Source organism: Cryptomeria japonica, chromosome 11, assembly GCF_030272615.1.
Source record: "Cryptomeria japonica chromosome 11, Sugi_1.0, whole genome shotgun sequence".
NCBI classification, from domain to species: Eukaryota; Viridiplantae; Streptophyta; class Pinopsida; order Cupressales; family Cupressaceae; genus Cryptomeria; species Cryptomeria japonica.
In genome coordinates, this window is record NC_081415.1 from 501,255,096 (window position 1) to 501,280,941 (window position 25,846).

At 37.0% G+C, this 25,846-nt stretch overlaps 1 protein-coding gene across 2 annotated transcripts in view; it reads left to right on the forward strand.

Annotated features, from left to right (window-relative positions):
• Positions 1-1,028: 1,028 nt before the first annotated feature.
• LOC131068337 (cyclin-dependent kinase E-1) overlaps positions 1,029-25,846 on the forward strand; it is a 60,041-nt gene continuing 35,223 nt past the window's right edge. The window contains exons 1-5 of one of the 2 annotated variants that reach the window (XM_058003519.2): positions 1,029-1,437; positions 17,691-17,801; positions 20,766-20,869; positions 21,119-21,161; positions 21,352-21,450. In XM_058003519.2, coding sequence (XP_057859502.1) covers positions 1,198-1,437; positions 17,691-17,801; positions 20,766-20,869; positions 21,119-21,161; positions 21,352-21,450 — 597 coding nt within the window. In that variant the 5' untranslated portion in view covers positions 1,029-1,197. The remainder of the gene's footprint in view (positions 1,438-17,690; positions 17,802-20,765; positions 20,870-21,118; positions 21,162-21,351; positions 21,451-25,846) is intronic. The other variant, XM_058003520.2, reaches the window with a different exon arrangement.

Consider the following 25,846-nt stretch of genomic DNA (forward strand, 5'->3'; position numbering starts at 1 on the left):
CTTTGAAACAACGCGACAAGCCGCATTGTCTCAAAGAGGGGCAAAATGTAGACACCTAAAATTGTCCAGTCTAATTAAATAAATATTTTATTTATTTAATTATCTAAGCCTAATTCTTCTATTAATTAAATAAATCTTTATTTATTTAATTAATTCATTTATCCTCTTCTAGCCTTATTTTTCATTTAAATAAATACATTTATTTATTTAAATTATCTTTTTCCTAAATTAAATAAATATTTTATTTATTTAATTGATCCCACTTCTTCTATTAATTAAATAAATCTTTATTTATTTAATTAATTCATTAGCTTTTTCTACACATGACACATGTCATTCATCTCTTAATTCTTACACTACCTACCTCTTTCATTATTTTACTATTTCTTATACCTACCCTCTAATCCTAGCCGACCTCTCTTTTTACACCTCTCAATCTTAACCCTCCATTTCATATTGTGTCTTCTATTTAAGGAGATACTTTCTTCATTATCAAACCCTAATCACTCATGCTAATGATCACTTGGCTACACTACGATCCTACTTGCAACCACATTCCGTTCTTTGTTGAGCTCTTGTGCATATAAAATCTGAGAGCAAATATATCAAGCAAGATCAATGGAGATATGAAGAATGGAGATCAAAACCCTATTGGACATGTGATGGTATAATCTTTGTGATTTTGAATTATTTGCATTGTCTTAGGTAATCTTCATATGTTATGGTGGATCTTTGTTGATTGTTAGGCTAGGGTTTAGTGGTTGGATTCATTTAGCCTTGTCAATATTGTTATTACTGTATCCATTTTCACCATACACAGATATATTATTCCATTAAAAATACAAAATTAAATAAAAATAACATGAATAATACCAATTCCACCCTCCTTGTGGTCTTGTTATTTCTCCTAAATAGCATTCGACTTTGGACTAATACATTTAATTGTAGTGCTAGGTCACATCCCATCAATCATTGATTTATTGCCAAGAAACTAAAGCTTCTAACTGCTAATGCATATGCTCCTCTACCAAATGGGTCCCCTCTACAAAATCTCCTATATGCCTAATTGATCTGATTTGTCAACGTTTCAACCAGAGTTATACTCAAAAAAAAAAAGACTTTTTAAAACTGTGGCATTGTACGCTATATATAAATCGGAGTTGCAGATTTAGCTGGGCGAAAGGATCCGGCTGAGAAATGGGAGATGGAAGCAGAAATAGCAGTAATAGTAGTAATAACAATAACAGCAATATTGTTAGGCCCGCATGGCTTCAGCAATATGATCTGATGGGCAAAATTGGGGAGGGCACATATGGCCTTGTTTTTCTTGCGCGGAGTAAATTGCAGAGCAACAAGGGCATCTGTATTGCCATAAAAAAGTTCAAGCAGTCCAAGGATGGTGATGGCGTTTCTCCGACTGCTATCAGAGAGATAATGGTTTGTGCAATTTCTCTAGTCCACGTTCTTTATTTTTTTAATTGTCCACGCAAGGGATTCGAAACCGCGACCTCGTCCCATGTGCTCTAGGTATTGTTTTGTATATTTATTGACGTTTTTCAAATTTTTTAGGGTTTTGAAATTTTGAAGGCTGGAAGGTTATTGAGAGCCACTCGATTCTGGCCTTTCAAGCTTAAATAAAAAAAAAAATGACGGAATGAATTAGCTTAAAAACTAGGAATTTGGGAGTCATTTTTTCTTTTTTTGGATTCAGATAAAGAGAAATTCAGGTTTAGGGAAAGATAACGCATTGTGATAAAAGATGTTTAAACCCAGAAATGTTATAATGAAAAATCAGAACCATAATTAGTGGTTTGATGTCCCAGGCCTGTGATTGTGCCTGTAAAACTTTATGTAGAACTATAGAATTGACCACACATTTTTGAGTTTTTTGACTGAATACGCCATTGCAATTCATGAAAGGTTAAAGGAATTTAGAACTCGGAATGTTTTGCTAAGAAATTGTTGCTGGCTTACTGTGCTTCCGTCTACGCTTTCAAATTTCTGTAGGCTTCATTCCTGGCATGGCAAACACGAATAGGCTGATTGATAGTTGCATTGGTGGTGGTTAATTGAATTCCACTGCATCACCTTATTTCAGGTTAGCCTCCAATTCGTCTCTCTTCTCCATAAGACTCTTTAACTTCCTATTAGAGGCCTTTGTCGAAACACCATTGTTATCCTTTGGGAATCCTCCACTGTGTCCATCTGCCTTTCATTCACTGGTATCACAAAATCTTTAGAACTCAGGGTAGGTATATAATAACTTGATGCAATTGCCTTTCAAATACGAGGATGAGGAATGGTGGCTTGTACTGCAGCTGAGCTTCAATTCTGATCAGAGACAAAGTAAAAATGTACAGGTTGAATGCATATCTAACATTTATTCCAACTGTCAGGCTGAATGCATATTTAACATTTATTCATCTGTCAGGTTGAGTTCATTCTTACTTATATTCTATCTGTCACTTTTTTTCATTACTGCTTTCCCACTTCGTAGCACAGTTGCTGAAATGGATGTCTTTAAACATGGTGTTGGCATGTCCCCGTCATAGACCCTAGTTGCAGCCTTTATAAACCTTAGTCACAGCTATGTATAATGAAGCATAGGTGATTAAAGGATTGCAAGGGGCCGACCCAAGTAAAGATAGTTAACATGTCATAATCCAGCCTGAGAATATAATCGTAACTTAAAATAATAGTTCATAAGTGATTGAATTAATGGAAGGAGGGGCCGACCCAAGTTGAAACAATTAAAATCGGTTGTGACTATTTTAAAGAGGGCTGACTAAAACTATTATTAACCATGATTGTAGGGCCGACCAAGGCAAAGGGAGTGTAAACAATAAAGTGAGGGGAGCGATTCCCAAAGGGCATTAATGCAAGTAATCTAAAGGCAGCGTTTAGTTAGAAAGGGGTGCAACCCTTGCAAAAGACAGCCACGTTGAAAGGGTGTGACCCCCTTAGGAGGATATAAAAGGAAGATCTATTCATTGGGAGGAGGCATCGAATGGAATAGAGTAAGCATTTGATTTGAAATCAGGTATCGAGCTAATAAAGAGCAGATTCTGATTTTTATATATGCAGCCTTAAATTAGCAAGTCTATGGTGGAGAACCAGAGGAGATCAGATTTGATGTAAGTGATCTGCATTCAGAAAAAAATAGCAGTCTTGTGATCTAGCAAGTGTGTGGCATGCAATGTGATGATATTGTTTAATATACAATCTCTTTTGTATTTTTGATATAGTTAATAATGAAAATTGCTAATCTATCTAGATTCTTTAAATTTTATTTGATCTACTTATTCTCTTACAAACAATCATGTAGGGGTTAGTAAGAAAACACGATTGGGATGGCAGAGACAGGTTGCCCATCTAAGTAGCCCATCCCATGTTGGATGGACAAGAGTTCTTGCCACTTGTGGGCCAAGGGGTGTTATATCACACCCTTGGGCTTAGTTGTGACGAATGGTCCAGGCAACCTATTGGGCTTTCCTCTCCAATCCCTCTTGTGGTTGATTGTTGGAAGTGAAACTAATGATTAGAAGCTATCATATATGGGTTAGTAAGGAGACGCGATTGGGAGGGCAGAGATGGGTTTTCCATCTAAGGAGCCCACCCCATGTTGGATGGACAAGAGTTCTTGCCACTTGTGGGCCAAGGGGTGTTATATCACACCCTTGGGCTTAGTTGTGGTGAATGTTCCAGGCATCCTATTGTGCTCTCCTCTTCAATCCCTAATATGGTTGATTATTAGAAATAAAGCTATAAATTAGATCCAAGTATTTGATGTTATTTAACTAAGTTGCTAATTTAGTTAAAAAGTTTAATAGCTGTTATATGATTTAATTATAGAATATCATTTGGAAACAAATTATGTTGTGGAATTGTTACTTTGGGCAAAAATCAGGTATACCCCAATCAGGGGACATTGCAAGTGTAAAGGTTCTTTTTGCATAGTAGAAGTGTTGGGGTTAGATTGGAGACATGCACAAATTTCAAGTCACAAATCTGTTGGAGTTGTGAAGCATATGCTCAATATGGCTTCATTCATTAATCAGATCACAGTTTTCCATGGACGATTGACACTTCCTTTCCTTGTCTAAGTATTCCTCATTGGTTTTGGCATTTGAAGTCATACATCTTTTGCAGCCCCTTGCTGACCTACCAGCTTCTATCTTTGAGTGTGAAAGACCTCCATTGAAGTTTGTGTAAGAGTACTGATAACTGAAAATTTGAAAATTTCTAGCAAAGAGAGGTACATTCAAGACAAGATTTATTGAGATGGAATAACCAAAGATAGTATGGAAGAAAGGGTTGTTGGGGAGGCTAGAAACTGCCCATACACTTCTTAAATATCTGTCTAGCACCACACATTTGCAGCCAAGGGGAGTTGGGTGAAGGAATAACAAGTACAACTCAAATCATCCACATAAGTTGACTTGTACAGGCAATAGCCTTAAGGTGAACAAATTGGGATTGAATCATGAAGGATTGATACTTCCTTTCCTTGTCCAAGTCTTCCTCATTGGTTTTGGCATTGGAAGTCTTAGGTCAGCCCCTCGTTGACCTGCCCACTTCCATCTATGGGTGTGAATAATTCTCCATTCGAGCTTGTGTAGGAGTAATGATAAACTGAAATCTCGAGGATTCTTAACAAAGAAAGGTACATTCAAGAAGACATTTACTAAGATGGAATAACCAAAGAGAGCATGGAAGAAAGGGTCATTGGGAAGGCTAGAAACTGCCCATGCACTTTGGAAACCTTTGTCTAGCACCACACATTTGCAATTATGGGGAGTTGGGTGATGGGATAGTTAAGTACAACTTGGATCATCCACATAAGCTGATTTGTACAGACAATAATATCAAGGGGATTAAATTGAGATTGAGAGGGGGAGGGTATACTTTGCATCATGAAGCATTAAGGGACAACATCTTACAATATTGAGATCTAAATAATGAAAGGAAGGAATCATATTAATGAATCACCAAATAGGTTAGTGAGACTCAAAACTAAAAGAAGTTCCAATAGCTAACTAGGAGTGCTAACAATTACTTAAACAACCAAAATTTAATAATAATAACTAAGCCTATATGTAAATCCAAGATATAGTCGGCCGAGCATGTCGACTATGTTAATAAATAAATTTTAGTCAGTTGAGAGTAGAAATTTTGTTAAAAATTAATTGGCTACTTGGCAAGTAAACAATGCTTTGTAATTGTGTTATTAGTCCCTGATGAGTGTTTTATCAGTTGACAGTTTTTGATGGTTGGTAATCTTAACCAACCGAGGACTGCTATATGTGCTCATTTTGTTTGTGTCGGGGGTCGATTGTCATTCTGTCATGTATACATTGCATATTAGTTGAATGGAATAAATGCATCTTTTTGAAAATTGTATTTGTACTTGATGTTCTATGTCCTCTACTTGATGTCCTATGATTTTGTAAATTACATTCTTGTTTACTTGGTACGTTAAGTAACATAACCATACTCGAGTAAACATTTGGTGCCATTGTCGATATGAATCTGGGAGTTATAATTCACAAATAGGCAATATGGTGATGTAATGGGTTGACCCATGGAAAAATTGGAAGTAACTAAAACCAAAGAAGAGGAATACACAACAAAAGATGAATTGGTAGAAGACTTGGTGTACTTGTGGGAGGCATTGGTTAACTGGTATGTTTAAAGGCAGGCTCTCCAGTGAGAGGTTCCCAAGGGTGTTATCTAGGATAACCTAATAGTGAACGGCAAAGTTGACCATTTTTTTCTAAGACTTCCAAGGATATTGGCACGTAACTTTATTGCCCTTCAAGACCTTTGGGAGGTGAGGGATCAAGAGCAACATAGGCAACATTTACTGTAGCAGTACAAAGTGTTGGAAGCATGTGTTGCTGTGGTTGTCATTGATGTTAAACTTGTTGTTTCAGATTGGCATTGGTTCAGAATGTCTGTGGTGCAAAGATATCTTGTTGTGTTGGTATTGCAGGTGTTCATTGGTTGTTCTGGAAGTGTTCAAGTCCGGAAAGTGTTGTTGACGTTTATTATGGTTATCTTTGTTGGATATTGTTTTGATATCATGGATATGATTATTCTGTGGTCTAGAAATATCTTTGTGTTTCCAAGTGTTGTGGCATTGTGCTTTACTAGTTGTGATATTCTATGTTAGACCTATCCTTAGGTTTGGATATGATTTGTGGGAGATTGTTTGATGTGTTATGGGTTCTCATTGTAGCGTGTGGAGATCTGGATTTGAGTTATTTGCATTGGAATGTATGTTTTGACCGTTAATTGCTTATATGGATGTGGAGCGTGTGGATATGCTACTGGTTATGTTCTGATGATTGCGAATCAGTGAATTGATCTTTGAGTGATGTGTTTTGGTCTCCTTTTTCTCTTGGAGTGGATCAACATGTGTTTTTTGGTCCAGAAAGTATATTTTGGTTCAAGCCGACTTGGTTCAAGCTTTGATCATCTATCTTGTATATAAAGAATGTGTATGATTGAGTTGTGTGGAAGAGAGGAGTATGGAAGTGTGATGAGGTGTGGAGTGTAGATGTATGGTGCGAAGATAATCAATGAGATTTGGTGAAGAGCAGAGAAGAAGAGTTGTGTTCGAATGATATGCAAGCTGTGCTGAGATTGTGACAGAGATATGAGACAAATTGTTGGCAGTTGGGGTCTAAGTTGTGTGCGTGCTGATGTTGGTCGCTTGATGTAGAGTTCAAGGACAACTTTATGATTAGGAGATCCTTCTTTTCATATCATTTTTGTGTCTTGCCTTGTTGCAGTTAGCTTCAGATTTTGCAAGTCCTCTTTTGTATCTTGAGCTATGAGCAGTTAGTTTTGGTTTGCAAGTCTGGAGCAATGAGATCTTTTCTTTGTAATTTGATATACATAGTAGATATAGTTTTGTGGGCAGGTGCTCATAGTGGTCTTTCTTTGTTTGGGTTTTCCACGTAGAAAATCTTGGTGTTCATGTGTTGAATGTGTGATGATGTTTAATTGTTTATGTTCAACATTAATTTTTGTTTTGGACTGATTCACCCCCCTCGTAGTCCTACCTTGGGTTCAACACAGAATGAAACTAGAGGGAGGAGTAAGAACATGGCACTACTAGAAGATGTATCCCTAGAAATTAGTGCCAATGTAGTCGAATAAAGATAGAAGACATATGCCAAGCAGTCAGGGAGTTGTCGAAGGATTGGTAAGAAGATTTCGTCAGTTGAGAGAACAAAGTGGGTGATGAAGACGACTGAGAAGAATTGCAAAAGTGGAAAACAAAGGATTATTGAGGGAAAGTACAAGTTTGTCGAGAAGCAAAAGTCATAGCGATAGTCAAAGTCGTAGTCGGGAGGAAAGGAAGAATTTCATCGAGGTGAGCAAATGACAAGTGAGTGGGTAGAACTCGCAGGACACCTACTACTCCTAGAGGAAGCATACAAAGACCTTGTCTACCGAACATGCAACTCGTTTATTCATTCAATATTAGACAAAGAGGATGAAGAAGAAAGTCCTAAGACTAAGTTCCTGAAGATTAACCCATCCATACAATCTGTACGAGATGAAGAGGAGGAAGGAGGAAACCTTGAGAATGAGGTTAATGATATTCTTGAGAGTAATTTACAATGCATAGAGCAACTATCCATATCAAAAGATTGAGAATAGGGGGCATTGGGCTGAAGACCCAGGGAGGAGAGAGTCTATGAACGAAGAGGAAGTTAACCAAGGTGCAAGGGACACTGAGGGTGGATGTGTAGAGGACTTAGACGTGGCCGCAAATGCAAGTGAAGCAACAAAACGTCGAGAGAAAAATAGTTTAACCGGGTCCAAGGCACAGGGTACATACTGACCGAGAAGGATGGTGACTCCTCTAGCAAGCCCAAATGTTGATAGGTAGAAACTTCTTAAGTTTATGAGAAATGGATCAGATGATCCGATAAGGCACCATAAGACTTGCAAAACTATTTGGATAGCAGGCATTTAGTCAGATAATGATTATTAGTCGAGTGCATTTCCTGCAACACTACGGGGAATAGCCATTAATTGGTACTTGGAGCTAGAGGATGAATCCACAAAATCTTGGGAAGCGTTGAAGAAAGCATTTGAGGTGAAGTTTAAACTCTTGAGAGATGATAATGAAATTGTTGCTGAAATCTATAACACCAAATAAGGAAAGCATGAGAATGTACAAGCTTAAAATTGTAGGCCCAAGGAGTTGCTAGTGAAGTTGGAGAGTCAGCTAGTTGACGGGTTGAAGAAGAGGTGGTTTATTGAGGGTTTGATTCCCTTGCTACATAAGAAAATGAAAGTGGTGCCTTCCTCATTGTACACCAATGCTTATAATTGAGTGATGGACATTGGGAGTGAATACAAAACATCCTCTTAGGGAAAACAAAAGATAGATGATGATGAGAGTATGGAGGATAGTAGTGATGAAGAATCAAAAATTGTCCAAGCCCAATGGTGAGACATTATGCATATGATGAAGGAATTGAAGGTCGAGAAATAGAGTTCTAAGGAAAGCAAGGAACTGTGATGCATCGACTGTAAAGTAGATGGGCACATATAAACCAATTGTCCAAGGAAGTTGTCCTACGACATCTGTTAGGTATTGGGATATTCAATCAAAGGATGCCCATACAATTCAAAGACAAGAAGCACACAAGTGCTCTTTACTCAGGGGGAACAATCAATCCCACCGACCACATTTCTTCTAGATCAGTCTCTAGTCCTGCCTTGTAGACTATGTGGCTATGTAACTTGCCCTAATTTCTCCCTATTGGATGTGTTGACAAGGAAGGGACAACCATTCACAAAAGGCCTTCAGTGAACTCAAGTCAAGATTAGTTAGTGCACCTATCCTAGAGTACACAAATTGGAATAGTAGTTCCACATACATGTAGATGCCTCAAATTATGCCATCAAGGCTACACTTGCTCAAGTGGGATCACAAGGGCTGGATCATATGCTGTTCTTCGCTAGTCGGCTACACTCAAAGGTAGAGGAGAACTATAGTACGAGCAAAATGGAGGCATTGGGAATGTACTCTATGCAGAATTTCTGTCATAACCTATTGGCAATGCCATTCGCATTCTATGTGGACCATCAAGCCCTCATTGACTTGGTGAACAAGCTGATCATTTAGGGACGGGTACGTAGATGGTTGCTCCTGTTGTAGGAGTTAATGCTTACAATTAATGTAGATAGGGGAAAAGCCATGTCATTGCTGATCAATTGTCAAGAATCTAGTTAGGAGACAAGGACTTTTTGGATGCTCATCTATTCTAGATTGCAACCCTGCCACCATGGTGCAAGAGCATTGGAAAGTATTTGTCCACCTCTACTTTTTTGAGGGAGATGCCACCACGTGAGTGGAATTTGGCTCTAAAGAGTAAAATTTTTAAGCTTATAAATGGTTTGCTATATAAAATGGGACCAAACCATGTGTTGAGAAGACGTGTCATGTAGGAAGAGATACCCAAAGTGTTGAAGGAAGCACATGAAGGCCTGGTTGGGGGTCACATGGGATCAGATGCTACAACATGTAAAGTTCTATTGGTTGGTTTCTGGTGGTCGATGGTACACACAAATGCCCTAGAGTGGGTGGTTGGATGTGACACTTGTTAAAGAACCAACAAACCTTTTAAGAGGGACTACATGTTGTGCCCCTTGCAGCCACAAGAACACTTTTAGAGGTGGGGCCTAGACTTCATTGGTCCCTTGAAGGTCAACCAAGTACACAAATGTAGATACATTGTGGTAGCCATCGAGTATCTTACGAAGTAGGCGGAGGTAAGAGCACTATCAAACAACCATGAGTACGTTGAGGTTTATCTATGAGCATATAGTCACATGGTGTGACATTCCTTTACAAAAATGAGTGACTGGGGAGTACACTTTGCCAATCATGTCATTTGGCTGATGATGACAAAATTCAAAAATTTTCACAATCTGTCTAGTTTGTACTACCTGAGAACAAATGGCTAGGCAGAGTCAATGAACAAGGTGCTGGTTTTGGTCATTGACAAGTCATGCAATATCGAAGAAGAAGATTGGGAGGAAAGACTACCAACTGTACTATGGGCCTACCATATGACATGCAAGTTGACAAGGGGGCACACATTGTCTAGTTGATGTATGTGCAAGAAGTAGTAGTCCTCACCGAGTACGTGGTTCGTAGCTTGAGTATTGCCGTTGAGAATTGTCTTGGTGACACCTAGAGCTTGAAGGAATGACTATTCACCTTGAACATGTTGGATGAATGTAGGGTAATTGCACAATGGGCAGCCAAAACCATGCAACAATGACGAAAGTACTAGCATGACAAACGTCTTTGGAGAATGAACTTTCGGCTAGGGCAGTTAGTTTTGAAGCATAACAGTCGTAACAGGATTAAATCTGGGAAGTTCAAAGTTCGGTGGTTGGGACCCTTTAAAGTCAGAGAAGTTGGCAAGAATGGCACAATTAAGTTGGCAACTCTGGATTACATGTTGATATGAGACTTTATCAATGGATCAAAATTAAAAGTATACCGGGAGAGAAGAGGACATATTGTGGACATCAACATATTGGGCACTGCGACCAAGGGAGACTGGACAGTAGGAAGGGACTAAACACTGGAGGAAGACCCAATGATAATGGAGAAAAGTTTTGTGCCAGAAGAGGATTGGGCAGAGGGAGGATGCATGAAAGTGGTCGAAGAGAGACTTGTAAGGAAGCACGTTGAAGGCATTGTTGTGCCAAGAATACATAAACATTTGATGAATGCTATCTTTGGAATGCCGACAATGTGGAGACATGTCTCAAGCTAGAGACTAATTGCACCATATGAAGGCGAGCGCCATAGATTCTTGACGTATGATATAGATGAAGAAGTTGAGAGGAAGAGGGAGGACCAAGCTACACAGGAGGTGAAACTTGAAAATGACCTAGAGGAGGATATTGATCTTGATGAGTACTGGGAAGAGAATGGCTCGTGTTTAAAAGCCATCATAAAGGTGAATGATTGGTTCGTTTGTGAGCATGATGGACATAATGAAGACATCATCAAGTATTGCCTCAAGATTAACATGGAACCTTCGCCACTACCAACATCAAATTCACTTTGACGAGTAATACCAAACTCGACGAGCCCACCAAAGGTCAATGATGAAGAGGCTATGTGATGTCAACTGTATGGTGCACGATATATTGATGGGAGTTACAAAGGAATGGGACCTGCTCCTCTGCTCGACAAAATTTTTGATCTAGAATATTGAGGCACTTGTAAAGATGATTGCTATAAGAGGCCTCTACACACTTGTTGGCAGAGCTATGCCTTGGAAGTGAAAGTTAGACTGGCAGACGAGGAAAGAGGAGAAATAGAAAAATGAATTATGAAGGAAGTGAAAAAAATAAAAAGCAAAAATTAAAGGAGATGGGAAAAAGAAGTATTGAAAAATTAAAAGGGGGAAATATTAAAAAAGTGGAAAATATTAGGAGGGAAAAATATTTTATAAAGTGAGCATACTAAGATACTTGATTAAAATGCTCATAGAAAGTAAAAAGGGCACCTATAGATCAAAAAGAAGGATTCATTTTTTCTTCTTGAGAAAAAAGTGCCAAGAATAAACTTGGTGAGAGTAAGATCAAAGTTGGCAGGAAGGAACCCATTGTATGATGCCAAAGAGACCCTATCATATGACAACAAGGACAACAATTTGCATGACGAAGGGAGGAGAGTGTACAACACACACAAAGGAAGGATACCGTAAGGTCATGTGCAAGAGGAAGGGTACACAATCATCATATCGTACAAAGGGGGGAGTAAGTACTATGTGTATGACACCACCATGTATATTTGCACAAAGGAGTATCGTACAATGAGATAAGAGTTGCAAACCTTGAGGGTACTACGTACAAGAAGGTTGGGAAGACTATATTGTACGTCACAGAGGATGCGCAACATGGAATAGAAAATTCAGAGCACTGCGCAAGGAAAACTAAACTGTATGACCTAGGGAGTGTACCATATAGTGTGTGGAGTAGAAAGATTTTGTAGTTCAGAAGAGAGAGACTTGAGTCATACACCAACTCATTAGGAAAAGAATTGAAGTCGTCAAATCTTTAGGTGAAGTATAATAACGGTTTCAAGATCCCCATTTGACACATTAAAATACATAAGGCAAACACACAGAGTAAGTTGCACAGGAAAATGGTGATATCGAGTAGCAGTAAGGGAAAGATACCTTTTTAGCCTTAGGTTGTAGCAGGATAGCCAAAAGGTGATGACATCTTTACAATAAATTCATTAGTATGGGAGAACTTGATGGGAGGAGAGTGTTGAAGTTGGTGGCTAAGTGTGCAGGATGATCATGTGTTGAAGGTTGTACTTTGCCATGCCTAGGTAGATAAAGCAGTGCAACTTACGTTTTTCAACTTGAGTGACTTCAAACAGTATTTGCATGTAATGGTGGTACAATACAATAGAGTTACTCGCCAATCTGCCATTAACTACAGAGGGCAGCAAATCACTCTCTTACAGGTCCATGGATTTCACAGTAGTATTTGACATAACCTCGATGGGGAGCTCCATAGGGAAACTTGCCAAGGTTTCTCACCAACTTAGGGAAAACTCCATCAAGCACATGTGCAAGAAGGACTTGACATAGGAGCAAAGGGATAGCATCAGGAGTTCTGGGAGCCGAGGACTCAAGAAGACTTTCCTTGCCACAGTTGAATGACGATGCATACTAGACCTCATGAAATGCAGGTTGATGGGGGTTATTTACTCATTAGACTTCATGTTTTGGATGATAGATTATATGTAGGGTTTGAGCATTAGCAAGGTGTACAATTGGGCACGAGAATTATTTAAGTAGATACGCGAGTTTATGCAACTAAGGCACAAAGCCTTCTACTTGACCTAACATGCCATTGGGTTACTACTTGATGCCATACACACGCAAGTGCGTCCAGATGCTTGGGGAAGATTCTAGTTAGTTGGACAGTTAGATCCTACATGGATGACAGTATTTTGTTGGACAAAGCTGGGAGTCTAGATGGGTGATGAAGAGGCGGCTTAGACAAGAGCAAAACTGCTGAAAAAAAGGAGGCAACATGAACAACTGGCATGGAGTGGCGACTACGAGGCTGTTGAGTTATCATGTACAAAGATGACCACCCCCGACATGGCTACTCTTGGGGAGGTCTTGGTGGCAATAGATGTATCATCACATGTGGAGGTAGAGGAAGCCATTCTAGTAGCCAAGACCATGTTCTCATTCATCCCATCTCCACCGACCACATTCTCGGTTGTGCCATTCCCAACAGGCATACCAACATTGGTGACTATTTCATCTTTAGTAGAGGTGATTGTCCCAGTCATACTCATGCTAGGAGCTGACATACCACCAATGGCCATTCCAACAGAATAGGCGACAACACTAGACACTCAAGGGAGAGTGAAGGCCACAAGGATTGAGGGTTGGTTGGGCCTACTTGAGGTGTCAGTTGATGCTCCGTTGTTATTGAAGGCCACAAGGATTGAGGGTTGATATTGTAGCTTATTCAATACTGCATTTTCTGTGACATTTTATGGTTTTCTAACCTTCTCATCAAGTAATGTTTTACTGGTAACAGGATTACCATTCAATTTGTAGGCATGGTATCATGTAAGCATGAAATACCATATAGACTAGCTTGCATGGCTCTAAATAAATATTCTGTAGCACATGAATGAGCTTGACTGTTCACTGGACTTGAGCATATCTGGTAATTAAATTTATTAGATTTCCATAGTAGATGCTGTTGATTAATTGATTTCTGGATTCAACTGTGTAAGAATTTTTGCATCAATGTTTCGGGTCACACTCCATGAACCATTGTCAGATGAAAGAGAACAGTTAATGAGAAAAACGATAGCTTGCAGAGTAAGGCTGGTTAAAAAGAGAAGGGAGGGGTACTGGTGTGAAGTATGCAGTTGCACACAGTTCAAGGTTGAAGTAATAATAAAAGGAAATAATATTCATAAAAATCAATAATATAATAGGAAACCTAAGAAGATAAATAATCTATAAAACAAAAGGAGGAAACAAAATGAGAACTAAAAGAAATTAAAAAGGCTATGTTAGTAAGAAATAATAAAAAAATAATAAAAAATAAAATAAGAGACGATAGAACAACAAATGCTAAGAAAATAGAGAAATAAATAAATAAGAAAGCAAAATAAGAATAAAGAGAAAAGGTGGGAAAAATGAAAAAACCACTCAATAAGACAATCAAACAAAAGTAAGAAAAAGATACAAATAATAAAAATTAAAAACCGCCAACAAAGATACAATAGCCCTAATAAATTAACAAAGTGAGAACATGGAAGATAAATTAACCTAAGGAGGTAAAAGCAAAAGGAGGAAACATATTGAGATTAATAAGACAATAAAAAGAATAGCTACCTAAATAAGAAAGATAAGAAACCAAAGATAAAAATACAAGAAGAAATAAAAATAAAAATAAAAGCAAGAGAACAAAGATTTAAAATCAAAGAAATTAATCAAAATTAAGACCACAAAAAATAGATAAGATATCATATACATATTCATGCATATAATTAGAAAAGAAAAGTAAGAAAAGATAACATTATTAGGAAAGAAATCATAATGAGGTATTAGAAATTATAATGACGTGTGTGTTTAAACTGAAATAAAAAACAAAAATTCCTAAATATCAAAGAAAAAATCAAAAAGTGTTTTAACAAAATAAGACAACGTTAATTGGATAAGAAATCATTAATAAGATAAGAAATCATTAATAATATCTTATTAATGATTTCTTATCTAATTAATGTTGTCTTATTAAATATAACGTATCTAATAATAATACCTTATTAATTATTAATAATGACAAACTCACAAAGCTCAAAGGGAAAGAATGGGATACCTAAGAAGATAAGTGAGAAGATTAAATTAGACCTAAAATAAAGAGAGAAGAATTAAAAATTAGAAATTAATGCGAGGAGAAAGGGAGACTTGGTGGTGGCTACAAGGAAGGAGGAGAAAGAGGAAAGAAAGGCGGGGACTGGCAAGGAGGGAAGAGAAGGCTAGGAGTGGAGGTGGTCGTGGGTACTGAGGTTATTTAATAGAGGTAGCCAATAGAAACTTAGGTTCCACCCTTCAATTTTCTCTTAAAGAGGTTATCTTATTTAGACAAGATTTTTGATGTCCCCATCTTAATCTTAAGCTAACTTTATTAAGTATATGTTCAGGGGTGGCAGTTCTGAACCCTTAAGTGGTTATAGTTTAGAAATAAATATTAGAAACCGTGAAGTCTTATAAATAAGACGGTTTCCTTATCACTAGCCTCCTTATCCATTGGAACAAAATAAAGGCAAGAAGAATGTCAACCTTAAAATACTACCAAGGAGAAGAGCTTCACTGATGGTTCTTTGTATACCTGCAATGAAATAGTTAGCGTCACATCATAAATAATAAAGACTTGCAAGCATCCATGAAGTAAGCGATTGATGGAATAAGCAGATCATCCACAGACGAAGTGCATCATCATAATGATAAACACACGACCATAATCAGATCCATCCACAGTCCGACTATACATGATGAAGTTGATACAATACATGAATCTGTGAAATATGATTACTGATTAGCAATCAGACTGAGATGAGATATGCACAATATTAATATATGACAACAGCTTGGTGTTGGAAGAAAGATAAAAAGAAAATAGTAGAATCGATATCCTCGTATGAGAATATCCAATCCCTATAACAGATACATAATCTACCGAAGATATTTATCCACCATTCCAGTTATGTGATAATAAGTAAGAAAGCCGATAATAGAGATCGACCATGGATATATCCTTGCAAACCGATAATCATTGCCCAAGGGGAATTCGATAATATTATTGCCATCGAGTTCCAGTGGTCACCGATTACCTTGACAGTGATCTCCATACTCTATCGATCTAATAAAGATATTGAGCATGATTAAGGAAGTATTAAGGATCAAACTGTTTAATAGAGGATCACATTAATTAACATAATTGGTTAATATCTTGAGGTGGTGCGATTATGACTTAACAAATGAACATGTCTCTATCCACCAATAGACACAACCAATCGGTTGTGTAAATATATATTTGCAATCATTTCATGGAAGGAAGGATGTCGATTATATTTTATGTTGTTTCTTATTCCAGTTTGGAAGAGCTCAAGGAGAGCCAGGCCAAAGGCCCAATAATCAGGTGCACACATCAACCAGACATATATCGGAAACAGCCCCATACTTTGCATACTTCTAAAGCCAAATCTGGAACAGCAAATTGCACATCGCCATAAGCGATCAAGGATATATATATATATATGTATATTACATTGTCTAATCAGAAACGGCTATAAATCTTCAAGAATTCACTTGCAGCATAATGTTCATTGCCCTTTCAGAAATAGCCAAAGTGCAGACTTCAATATCAGCACATCTTTCTTGTATAGTACACAACGATTAAATATATCAATTAATATTCACGATTTCTATAATATAAGTGGTATCAATTGGACAATTATTATTAAGTGGTACCAATTAGTATCAATCTAAGTGTATTTTTTGCAACTTAATTGGAAAGAAGTCTCTTGCAATTGATTCTTATAAGTTGAATGTTCCTACTTCATAAATAATAACATAAGGGGACATTACAAGATTTGTGTGTCTTCTACGCAAATATGGTGCTTGGTGGTTGAGGAGTGGTTGGCAAGGGCTGTTTTGAGGGCATGTTCATGTCTGATGTCAGCGCTGTGCTCTTTCATTCTGGTTTTGAAAGAGTGACCAGTTTCGCCTATATAGGGGATGCTACAAGAACAAACAACTTTGTATACGCCAGACTCAAGATAGATGTTCCTAGGGTCTTTAAGAGGAGGGATGTGTTTTTTTAAAGTTGAGAAAGGCTTGAAAGCACAAGGAAGGCCTTTCTTACGTAGGATTTTGGAATTTTTTTGGGAAACACCTTCAATGTAAGGGATGGAGGCAGTAGGTAAGCCAGAGGGTTGGATTGAATTAGGTTTGGAGGAGAAATTAGACTTGGTTTGATCGAAGGTTCTAGAGATGATTTTATTGCTATTTCCATTCAAAATGAAAACTTTTTGGAGATAGGACAACTCTTGGGGTAAGAGTTTATATATGGTAATTATAAACTGTTAATTTTATACATCACGACTTGTGATCTTCAAGTGAACGAGAATTTATCAGTTTTATTGAGCGCAGAAGAGGTCACCAGCCTATAGCATCATGCCAAATATATTTATAACATGGTTTAACATATTGGTTTCTTTAGTGAAGAGGTTTTCTTGAGCACATAGAGCCTTGCACATATTCGGGTGCAATTTTTTCTTCAGATTGATCTGATATTTCTTTTGTATAGACAAAGTATATTTGCTCATGGTAAATTTTTGCTGTCTTTACATATATAAAGTTTTAGCCTTTTAAGCTGTATATATTGAAATATAGTTTTTGTTGTAAGAATGATTTTGTTGAAAAGCATTAACCAAATATAAAAGGTTTCGAGTATTTATGTTTTTTTAAAGATTAAGGGAATGTACAAATTCGATAACCTACCATTTACATTGTAATTGTGTTTGCCAATTGGAAGAATCTGACACTTGTCACTAATAGGTTGTCTTTTGATTGTTGTTGCAGCTACTCAGGGAGTTATCTCATGAAAATGTTGTCAAACTTGTGAACGTGCACATAAATCATATGGACATGTCTCTTTACTTGGCATTTGACTATGCAGAACATGACCTTTATGTAAGTGACATTTAAATTTTTTTTTTAAATTTTGAGTTTTTCGGCTCTGTATTAGTGCACAGCAATATGTGGTTATCTGTATCTTTGTAGGTATGGTTTTCAATTAGACAAAGTATAGAAGTGGCTTCAATGGGAAAATCTTCTTCTCCTTTCTTTAAGTTTAAGATTTTCCATCCTTTTCTCCCACAAATTACTTGGCTCAGGGAAGTCCTTTTTTTTAATCGCTTGCAACGCTGTGGTTGTTGTGAGAAGGGATGGCCATCTCTTTTTTACTCCCTTATCCTTGCCTACACCTTTTCCCCTCTTAACATTTTTTCCCTGTTTCACATTTGGTTTTGGATCACTTGTAAATAACGATGCTCATTATTTTGTTTTTAGTCCCTTTTAACTTGCTATGTTTTCAGCTAATCTTGTAAATTTCTTGGTGCTGGGTTTGCTGGGTTCACCTTGCTGAAGACCTCTCATCGATGCTTCTAAAAATAGATTGACAACTTTCTATCAAAAAATTGACCATTGACAACACCAATTTCATCTGCATTCATTGTCTCATTCCATGGTGTTTTTGAGTTCTAGTTTATTACAGATGGATTACCACCTGCTAATGCTAACTTGTGAACTATTTTTATTTAAAGCAATCAACTCATGAAATGTTATCTGTTGAAGTTCTCTACTTTTGTGGCCAGTAGTGGAGATTTGCTGTTACGATCTCAGGTTTTAAGAAAACATGATTTTATGCAATTGCCCTCTATGATTGATCATACATTGTTCTGCCATCTTTATATTATGCTTTCTAATAACAATACCACGATGTAAATAATTTATTTAGTTTCTTTCCTTCACCGCATACAAGAAAGACACCTTGTCGAGATTTAGCTATTTTGCAGGTAGAAAGTATAGCTTTCAATTAAAAAATATTTATGCTATATAAAGATAGGATATAGCTGTTATCAAATTATGTTAAATGTTAAAACTCAAACGTGCAAGACAGAAACATGTTGAAATATGATTCAATCCTTGTTTTTTATTTACATACCCATGTGTGCTTTGGGGATGGTTAGGTGGGGTAGGGCTTAAATTCTAGCATTGTTACCAGTGAAAGCTCTTGTGATAGGAATATCCAATTATCAACTATGTGAGGTGATCCTCTCCTTCACACACCTTTAGTTAATGCTGTATAAACAACTCAAATCTCAGGGTTAATGAAACTTACATAGCTCACTCCACTTCATGATCACAAGTACTCAACTGGGTATTTTTAGAGGCTACTTTTTGCTAACTGGCTAATTTTTCCCAATAAAATTAACATATTTTGTTATATTTGCAAAAATATGCACATATTAGTTGTTGATTTCATGTATTTTGCAAGATATCACCTACAAATCTATGTTTCTAGTATTTTGAACTTTGATCTATTTATTATTCAATATTTGTAAAACAATTCAATGCTTTAACACTTCCCCACATACTCAAAAGTGAATAGCTCACTTTATGGCCCCACACTTATATAATGAAATAGAGACATTACTTTATGACTACAAGATTGTCTCTTGAGGCATGCAATTCAAGGTTTATGCAGTCCACTTTGCTGCAATGTTCGTGTCGTTGATGATCTTATGATTCTCAAAACCATCAAGATGCAAGATTAAATGCCCCTCAGAAAAATATGGGAAAGTAGGGACAAGTTATTAGAATAATTAATTCTTTTAGTCAGTTACCTTCTTTTGTGGTTCTATTAATGGTCATTTAGTTAGTTATTAGTCAACTATTGCTTCTTTTATAAGAATGCATAGTTTGCTTTTTAGTTTTAAGCTTTTTTAAGCTTTAGATTAATGGTTTGTTCTTTTTAGAACACTGTCTTGTAATTCCTTTATATACTCTTGTATATTCGTAATTAATTAATCCGATTATTTTGAGCAATCAATTTTTCATGGTATCAGAGCTGGTCGATGGGCTTCTTTAGAGTTTGGCAATTTAAAAAAAAAATTGTAGAACCCCTTTTGGAACTTTTTTTGAGGATTTTTTTTTTGAAAAAATCATTGGTGTTTCATGGTTGGGTTCGATTTTTTTTTGCAGGGATTCTAGGGCACGATCTGGAGTTTGTTTTTTGGGCGGATTTATTTCTTCAGATTTCTTTTGCAGTGTCGTTTTTCTTTCCTACGATTTCCAGTCGAGGGCCGTGATTTTCGGGGGGGGTTTTTTCTGCAAACTCCGCAGATTTTTGGTGCCACATTTTTTTCCAGACGCGATTTTCATTTAGATTGGGGGAGATGTTCAAGCCAGGCCTATATGTGATACATAGTGGGCAAGATTTCATACTACTATATGTATGCAACCAAATCGTTGTAGGGTCTTTCAGACCAACTATATGCAATTGGGCCAAGACATTGGTTGAGAAGGACTGCATGATGAGCATCGGCCAAAATGTACTCTATAAAGTACCTAATTATATAAGCAAGTAGGCATGCCATAGTCATCAATGGATTATTATTCCCCATTATATCACCATACATCCATATCATTGCTTAAGATATAGGTTTTAAGGCTTTTGAATGCTTTCATGTAGCCATCCTTTTTTCTGATAATTACAGATTTTCTCCAATATATTTCCTAAGAATACATATTTAAGGAGTTACATGTTCTTTTTGGGCTTCCATATGTCTGAATTTCAAATGAAATCTGAGCACATGAACCCTTGTTTTTTATTTATATTTGAACAATAAAATTACATGGGATGATACTGATCAGTTATGGATCATTCAGAGATTAATTTTTCAGAAGACAACACTTTTATATATAACTTAAATTTGAAGACCTGCTTAAGCAATAGATCAAGCTGTTATTACGATTGGTAATTGCGCATATTCGGGATAGCAATTGGACTAGTTACGACTCACACAAAATTGACATGCAAGTTTGGAAAAGTTTCAGTGTATCATTCACAATATTTGGGATAATGTTGTGCAGGAAATTATTCGGCATCATCGGGAGAAGCTTAACCGTGGTATTTATCAATATACTGTTAAGTCCTTGCTTTGGCAGTTGTTGAATGGTTTGAACTATCTTCACAGGTAAGACTTCAGCTGCACTAAAGTACTGAGGAACTATAGAAATTGAGTTTTTTTTTGTTATTATGTATTTAATTCTCATGATTCCTTGACTATTTCTTTTTAAACGGCACAAAATGAAATTGTTTACTAGATTGGACCAATAATTTTATTCGTTGTTTCATGATGACATACATTTATTGTCCTTTATGAAAGTTGTTGGTTACTTTAAACCCCATTGAAAATTCTTTCATCAGTAGTTATTGGATGCAGTAATTGGATTGTACATCGTGACCTTAAGCCATCTAATATCTTGGTAAGTTTTAATTTCATTTTATATGGGCTTTTTGACTTGGTTTGGAATATGGATTTAAGTCGTAGTATTAACTTGTTTCTTTATCTTCTTTTCTAATATTGAAGGGTCTTATATTTTCTTTATTTTGTTCCCTCTTGTAGTGTTAAGTCAAACAACAGTTTTGCCAATTTTTGTTGTTGTCTCGTTCCAGGTTATGGGTGATGGTGACGAGCACGGTGTAGTCAAAATTGCTGATTTTGGGCTTGCTAGGATATACCAGGCTCCCTTAAAACCATTGTCTGACAACGGGGTGCGTATCTTGCTTGCTCATGGATTGTCTTTGAAGGAACCACAAAGTTTACTGAATAATTGTTTTTTGTATGTGTTCTGCATCTGGTTCCATCTTTGCCTGATGATTGTTATGAATGCATGTCATTTCTCTCTTCACAAAATGGTGGATTGCAGTATATCTCATCATGTGAGGGGCTGTTTCAACGAAGTTCTTTTTGAAATATGTTATGTGCAACAACCTCTGCTCTCTACTTAAATTAGAATTGTGAATATAAGAAAGGGGGAATAGAAATGCGTCTATCTTCTGTTTATGGACTGGGTACCTAAGACGGACTAAGTTTACAGCCAAATATGACTATCTGGATGATCAATTTTGAATAGTTTTTTTTATCGGTATTTTGTTTTGGAAAAGCATAACTGCATAATCTTTGTAGTAACAGAAATGAAGCAGCCATGCATCTGAAAATGCCACAAATTTATACAAGGTATTTTATGGACCAAATGCCTCAGGTATAACTCCAAGTTGTTTGAACTGTCATCTATTCTCTAGTACTAACATCACTTAGGGGTGCTATGCTTTATGGATGCCCCTTGTGACTATTTTTTGGTAGATAAATAAGGGTAGTTTATTAGGTACCCTTGCCTGAAAAAAAAGTGAGCTGATGGGGATAAATGCTTGGGGGTATGGTCATAGCCCCTATAGAATAATTTTTTTTATAAGCTATTACAAGTTGCTTACATTTAGCATATGCAAGGAATAGTTTGAAAATAAAAAACCTTGATCGATCTGAAGGCATGTTGGGAGTAGGTGGGTACCAGGAGCTAAACTAAAGGTCCTCCACTATGTCCCAACCAAATCCCTGTTGTATTTTACACCCAACTCCCTTTCCTTGTCTTCAGCCAATTGGGCAGTACCCTCAACCATTGCCACCACATCTTCAGCTTGCACTAACTTTGTTCTAGCAACAATTCCTTTAGGGCTCCTCCTAATCCTTGGCTCCTGCTAGTGCCATGACTGTGTCTGCATCCATATCCATGGTGAGAAGGAAACCTAATCACCACAATTGCGATCTTCTTACTTCCCAGCTCTGCTTACAGAGCTACCCTTTGTTTGTTCCATTTGATGAGATCCCATGGGCTTCCAGGGCATGATAAACCTTCCCAACTAACTTATCAGGATGCATCAAAGCCTTCACTTGAAGAAATTTAACTGAACCATGAAGTAGCTCCACAATATTGCTATGGCCCTGCCCCTTGCCTTGGATGATGGGCACAGAAGGCAGGGTATGGGCAAGGTGTGTGGTCTTTGGCCCCCTGGTGTGGAGGTAAGGGCCTTGGCTGCTTCTTGCACTTGATGAGATGCAAGGGGAGGGATTGAGGATATCAAAATATGCACTCTGTTGACTTCTGCCCTTTATCAAACTGCAAAACTAAGGTGTAATGTGCCTGAAAGGAATCAAATTTATGTTCAAGGAGTACCTAGTTGGTCTTCTAGGTTGGAGCCCTTCATGAGTGGTTTCCGACTATAAGAGCCTATCCAAATGTGATAACCCCTACGGTATCGCAAGATGTAAAATCACTTGCGTGGATAAAGATATTGTAAATGAATAAATTAAAATAATAATCTATGAAAAATAAAGGAAATATATTTAATTTGTTTTAATAAAAGAAATGTTATTTAAATAATTAATATATACTTAAATGAAAAGATATTTAAATATATTTTGATATGTAATATTGAATATATTTAAATGAAATGTAATATTTATTATATTTAAAAGGAAATAATATATAGTACTTTAATATTTAAAATGAAATGTAATTAATATTTAATATATTAAGAAGGAAACAAGATATAATATTTAATATATTTAATATATAAAACATAGTAAAGATAATCCCGAAATGGGCTGGGTTACCTCCTCACGAAGTGGTGCGTAGGTAACTGCAGCCTAGGCTATGATTACCCCTGCACCCCTTCATGCGGAAGGGGCCCGTGGAGGGGCACAACCCCTCACGGGTTATAAAGGAGGCAGCGGTAAGGACTTAAGGGCAGGGAAGGGAGGAGGGGAGCGGACTGCGGAGAAAAGGTAAGGGAGAGCAGACTGCGGAAGAAAGGTAAGAAACAGAGTTCCTCCTTATATTAAACAATATAAGTATAGTATATGAAATGTCATTATTACTAATATTAATAGGTGATGTTAATTGTAAGGTTCATTTATATTTGTTAATATTAGTTAATGAGTAATGGGTAAGGTTCGTTAATAGGTGATGTTAATTGTAGTCTAGTGAATATTTATATATTAATGTATAATATTCACTAGTCATTAAAAATAGGTAAAAGATATAATCTTGTCAATTGTTGTATACATAAGTTTGCATATTAAGAAGGATTATGAATACAAAGGTGTTTTAAGAAATGTAATGCATATGTAAAAGATGGAAAATCATATTGATATATATATTAATTAAAGAATACATTAAGAATTCATGTTAACACAAGCGATAGTTTATGAACTGAAACTATTATGCAAATGTATGGCTTGGTTGACTAAAACTCAACCAAGAAGAGAAGGATCTGGTCAATTCCCCTTGAGGACTTGGATGATGGAGGCATCACCCAAGACAAGGAAAAGGCAAGGGTCTTCCTTGGTTGGCTTGGGTATAAGAGGTTATACCCAAGATAGGACTCAAAGGTCGGGCCGATCCCCTCTGAGGTCTTGGATGATGAAGGCATCACCCAAGGCAAGGAATAGACAAGGGTCCTCCTTGGATGGCTTGGGTGTAAGAGGTTACACCCAAGACAGGATTCAAACTCATCTTCGATTTCCTGGAGGGCTTGGGACAAGGGATTCCAAGAAGGCGAGCCTCACGGCCGCCTAAGGACATACTTACGTATGGCATTGTATCCTTTTTTATTAGATGAAAATTATGATTATGTTAATTAAGCATTGAAGTTAGATTGCAATTTAGATTACTTATATATATATGTGTGTGTGTGTGTGTGTGTGTGTGTGTTTGTTATGTTCTAACAATCTGTTTTGCAGGTTAATGATCTCTAAATAGTAGGGACATTACACCAAACCTTCTTCCACAATCTGGATGGATTTGGGATATGCAGTCAAAGACGAAGGGTGAGATGGATGCACTGTTGGAGATTACATGTGGCAGTGGGTCTCCCTTAGTAGTGACAATACTGCATCATCTAGTATGAACTCGCTTCTGACAAGGAGCTTTGCAATCCACCCTAAAACTCGCCTATACAAATTTTTTTGCACCAAGTACAAAAGAAAGAAATCTCTTATGAAGGAGCTCATTTGCTTCAGTATTGGCGTGTCTGAAAGTACCTCATCACCTAGAATGACCCTTAAACTCCGTGTCTACCATATCCACAATATGGAATAGCTTGTGAATCCTCATGTTAGACACTAACCTGTCAATGAGATTTTTGTACATAGGGAAGGCATCATAAATAGTTTGTGCTTGGAGTCTCTGTGGAATGGGTTATAAGTGAGGAAGGCATATGGTGGCTGCCACAAACCCCTTTCTTGTTGAGGTCAATTGAGCTAGAGCCACCACCTGTGGAACACCCCATCTTGCTGTTCAAGGGCCATTGGCTCCATAAATGCACTATTGAATTGCCTTATTGATATTTTTTTCCCTTTTGGATTTGGGATTTTGTAGCCCCACAGACAAATCCTTAGAAATAAGGTTAGCCAAACTTGCCTACTTGGTTGGCCCTATGTCAAAGATGAGGGAAAAGAGACCTGGGGTAGTTCTTGCATTGGCTAGAAGGTGCAAAGGGTGATTAGTTGCCTAAAGCAATGGGCAGAGCTTCTCTATAGGGTTCTCGAGGCGAAATCTGTAGTATCTTTTATAATTGCATTCAGCTTTGGCCAGGTGTATGGTCTTCTTCATTGCAGAGATGATGGTCACTGAAATGCCTTCTATCTCCGGCAAAGGGAACCTCAATCAGGTGCCAGCTTAAGGCTTTCTAGCATCCTCCATTTTTCCATTTCATTATTGTAATAAACACCCCTAGTATTTTTTGAAATTTACTTTAACTGAAAATAAGATACAATGCAATAACCTTTCCATTTGTTAGTGAACAGATTTGTCCTTTGAAGATAACTATACAAATAAACTCAAAATGCCCAGAATGAAGGACAACAAGTACTAACAGTTGGATAGATTATCATTGAAGTGATAATCTTCCTCTGAATTGAGAGGTACAACTCCCTCTTAGAAGATTTACAAGGAATTAAATTGCTGATATGCTTTTTAACCTGAAAGCAATAAAGGAAAATAACATTCATCCATAGCCATGAAAATGAATGCCAAAGACTTACAAAACAGATATAAATGAAGACCATTAAATCAAAGTTTAATTTTCTGCACTTATGGATAGCATTTGG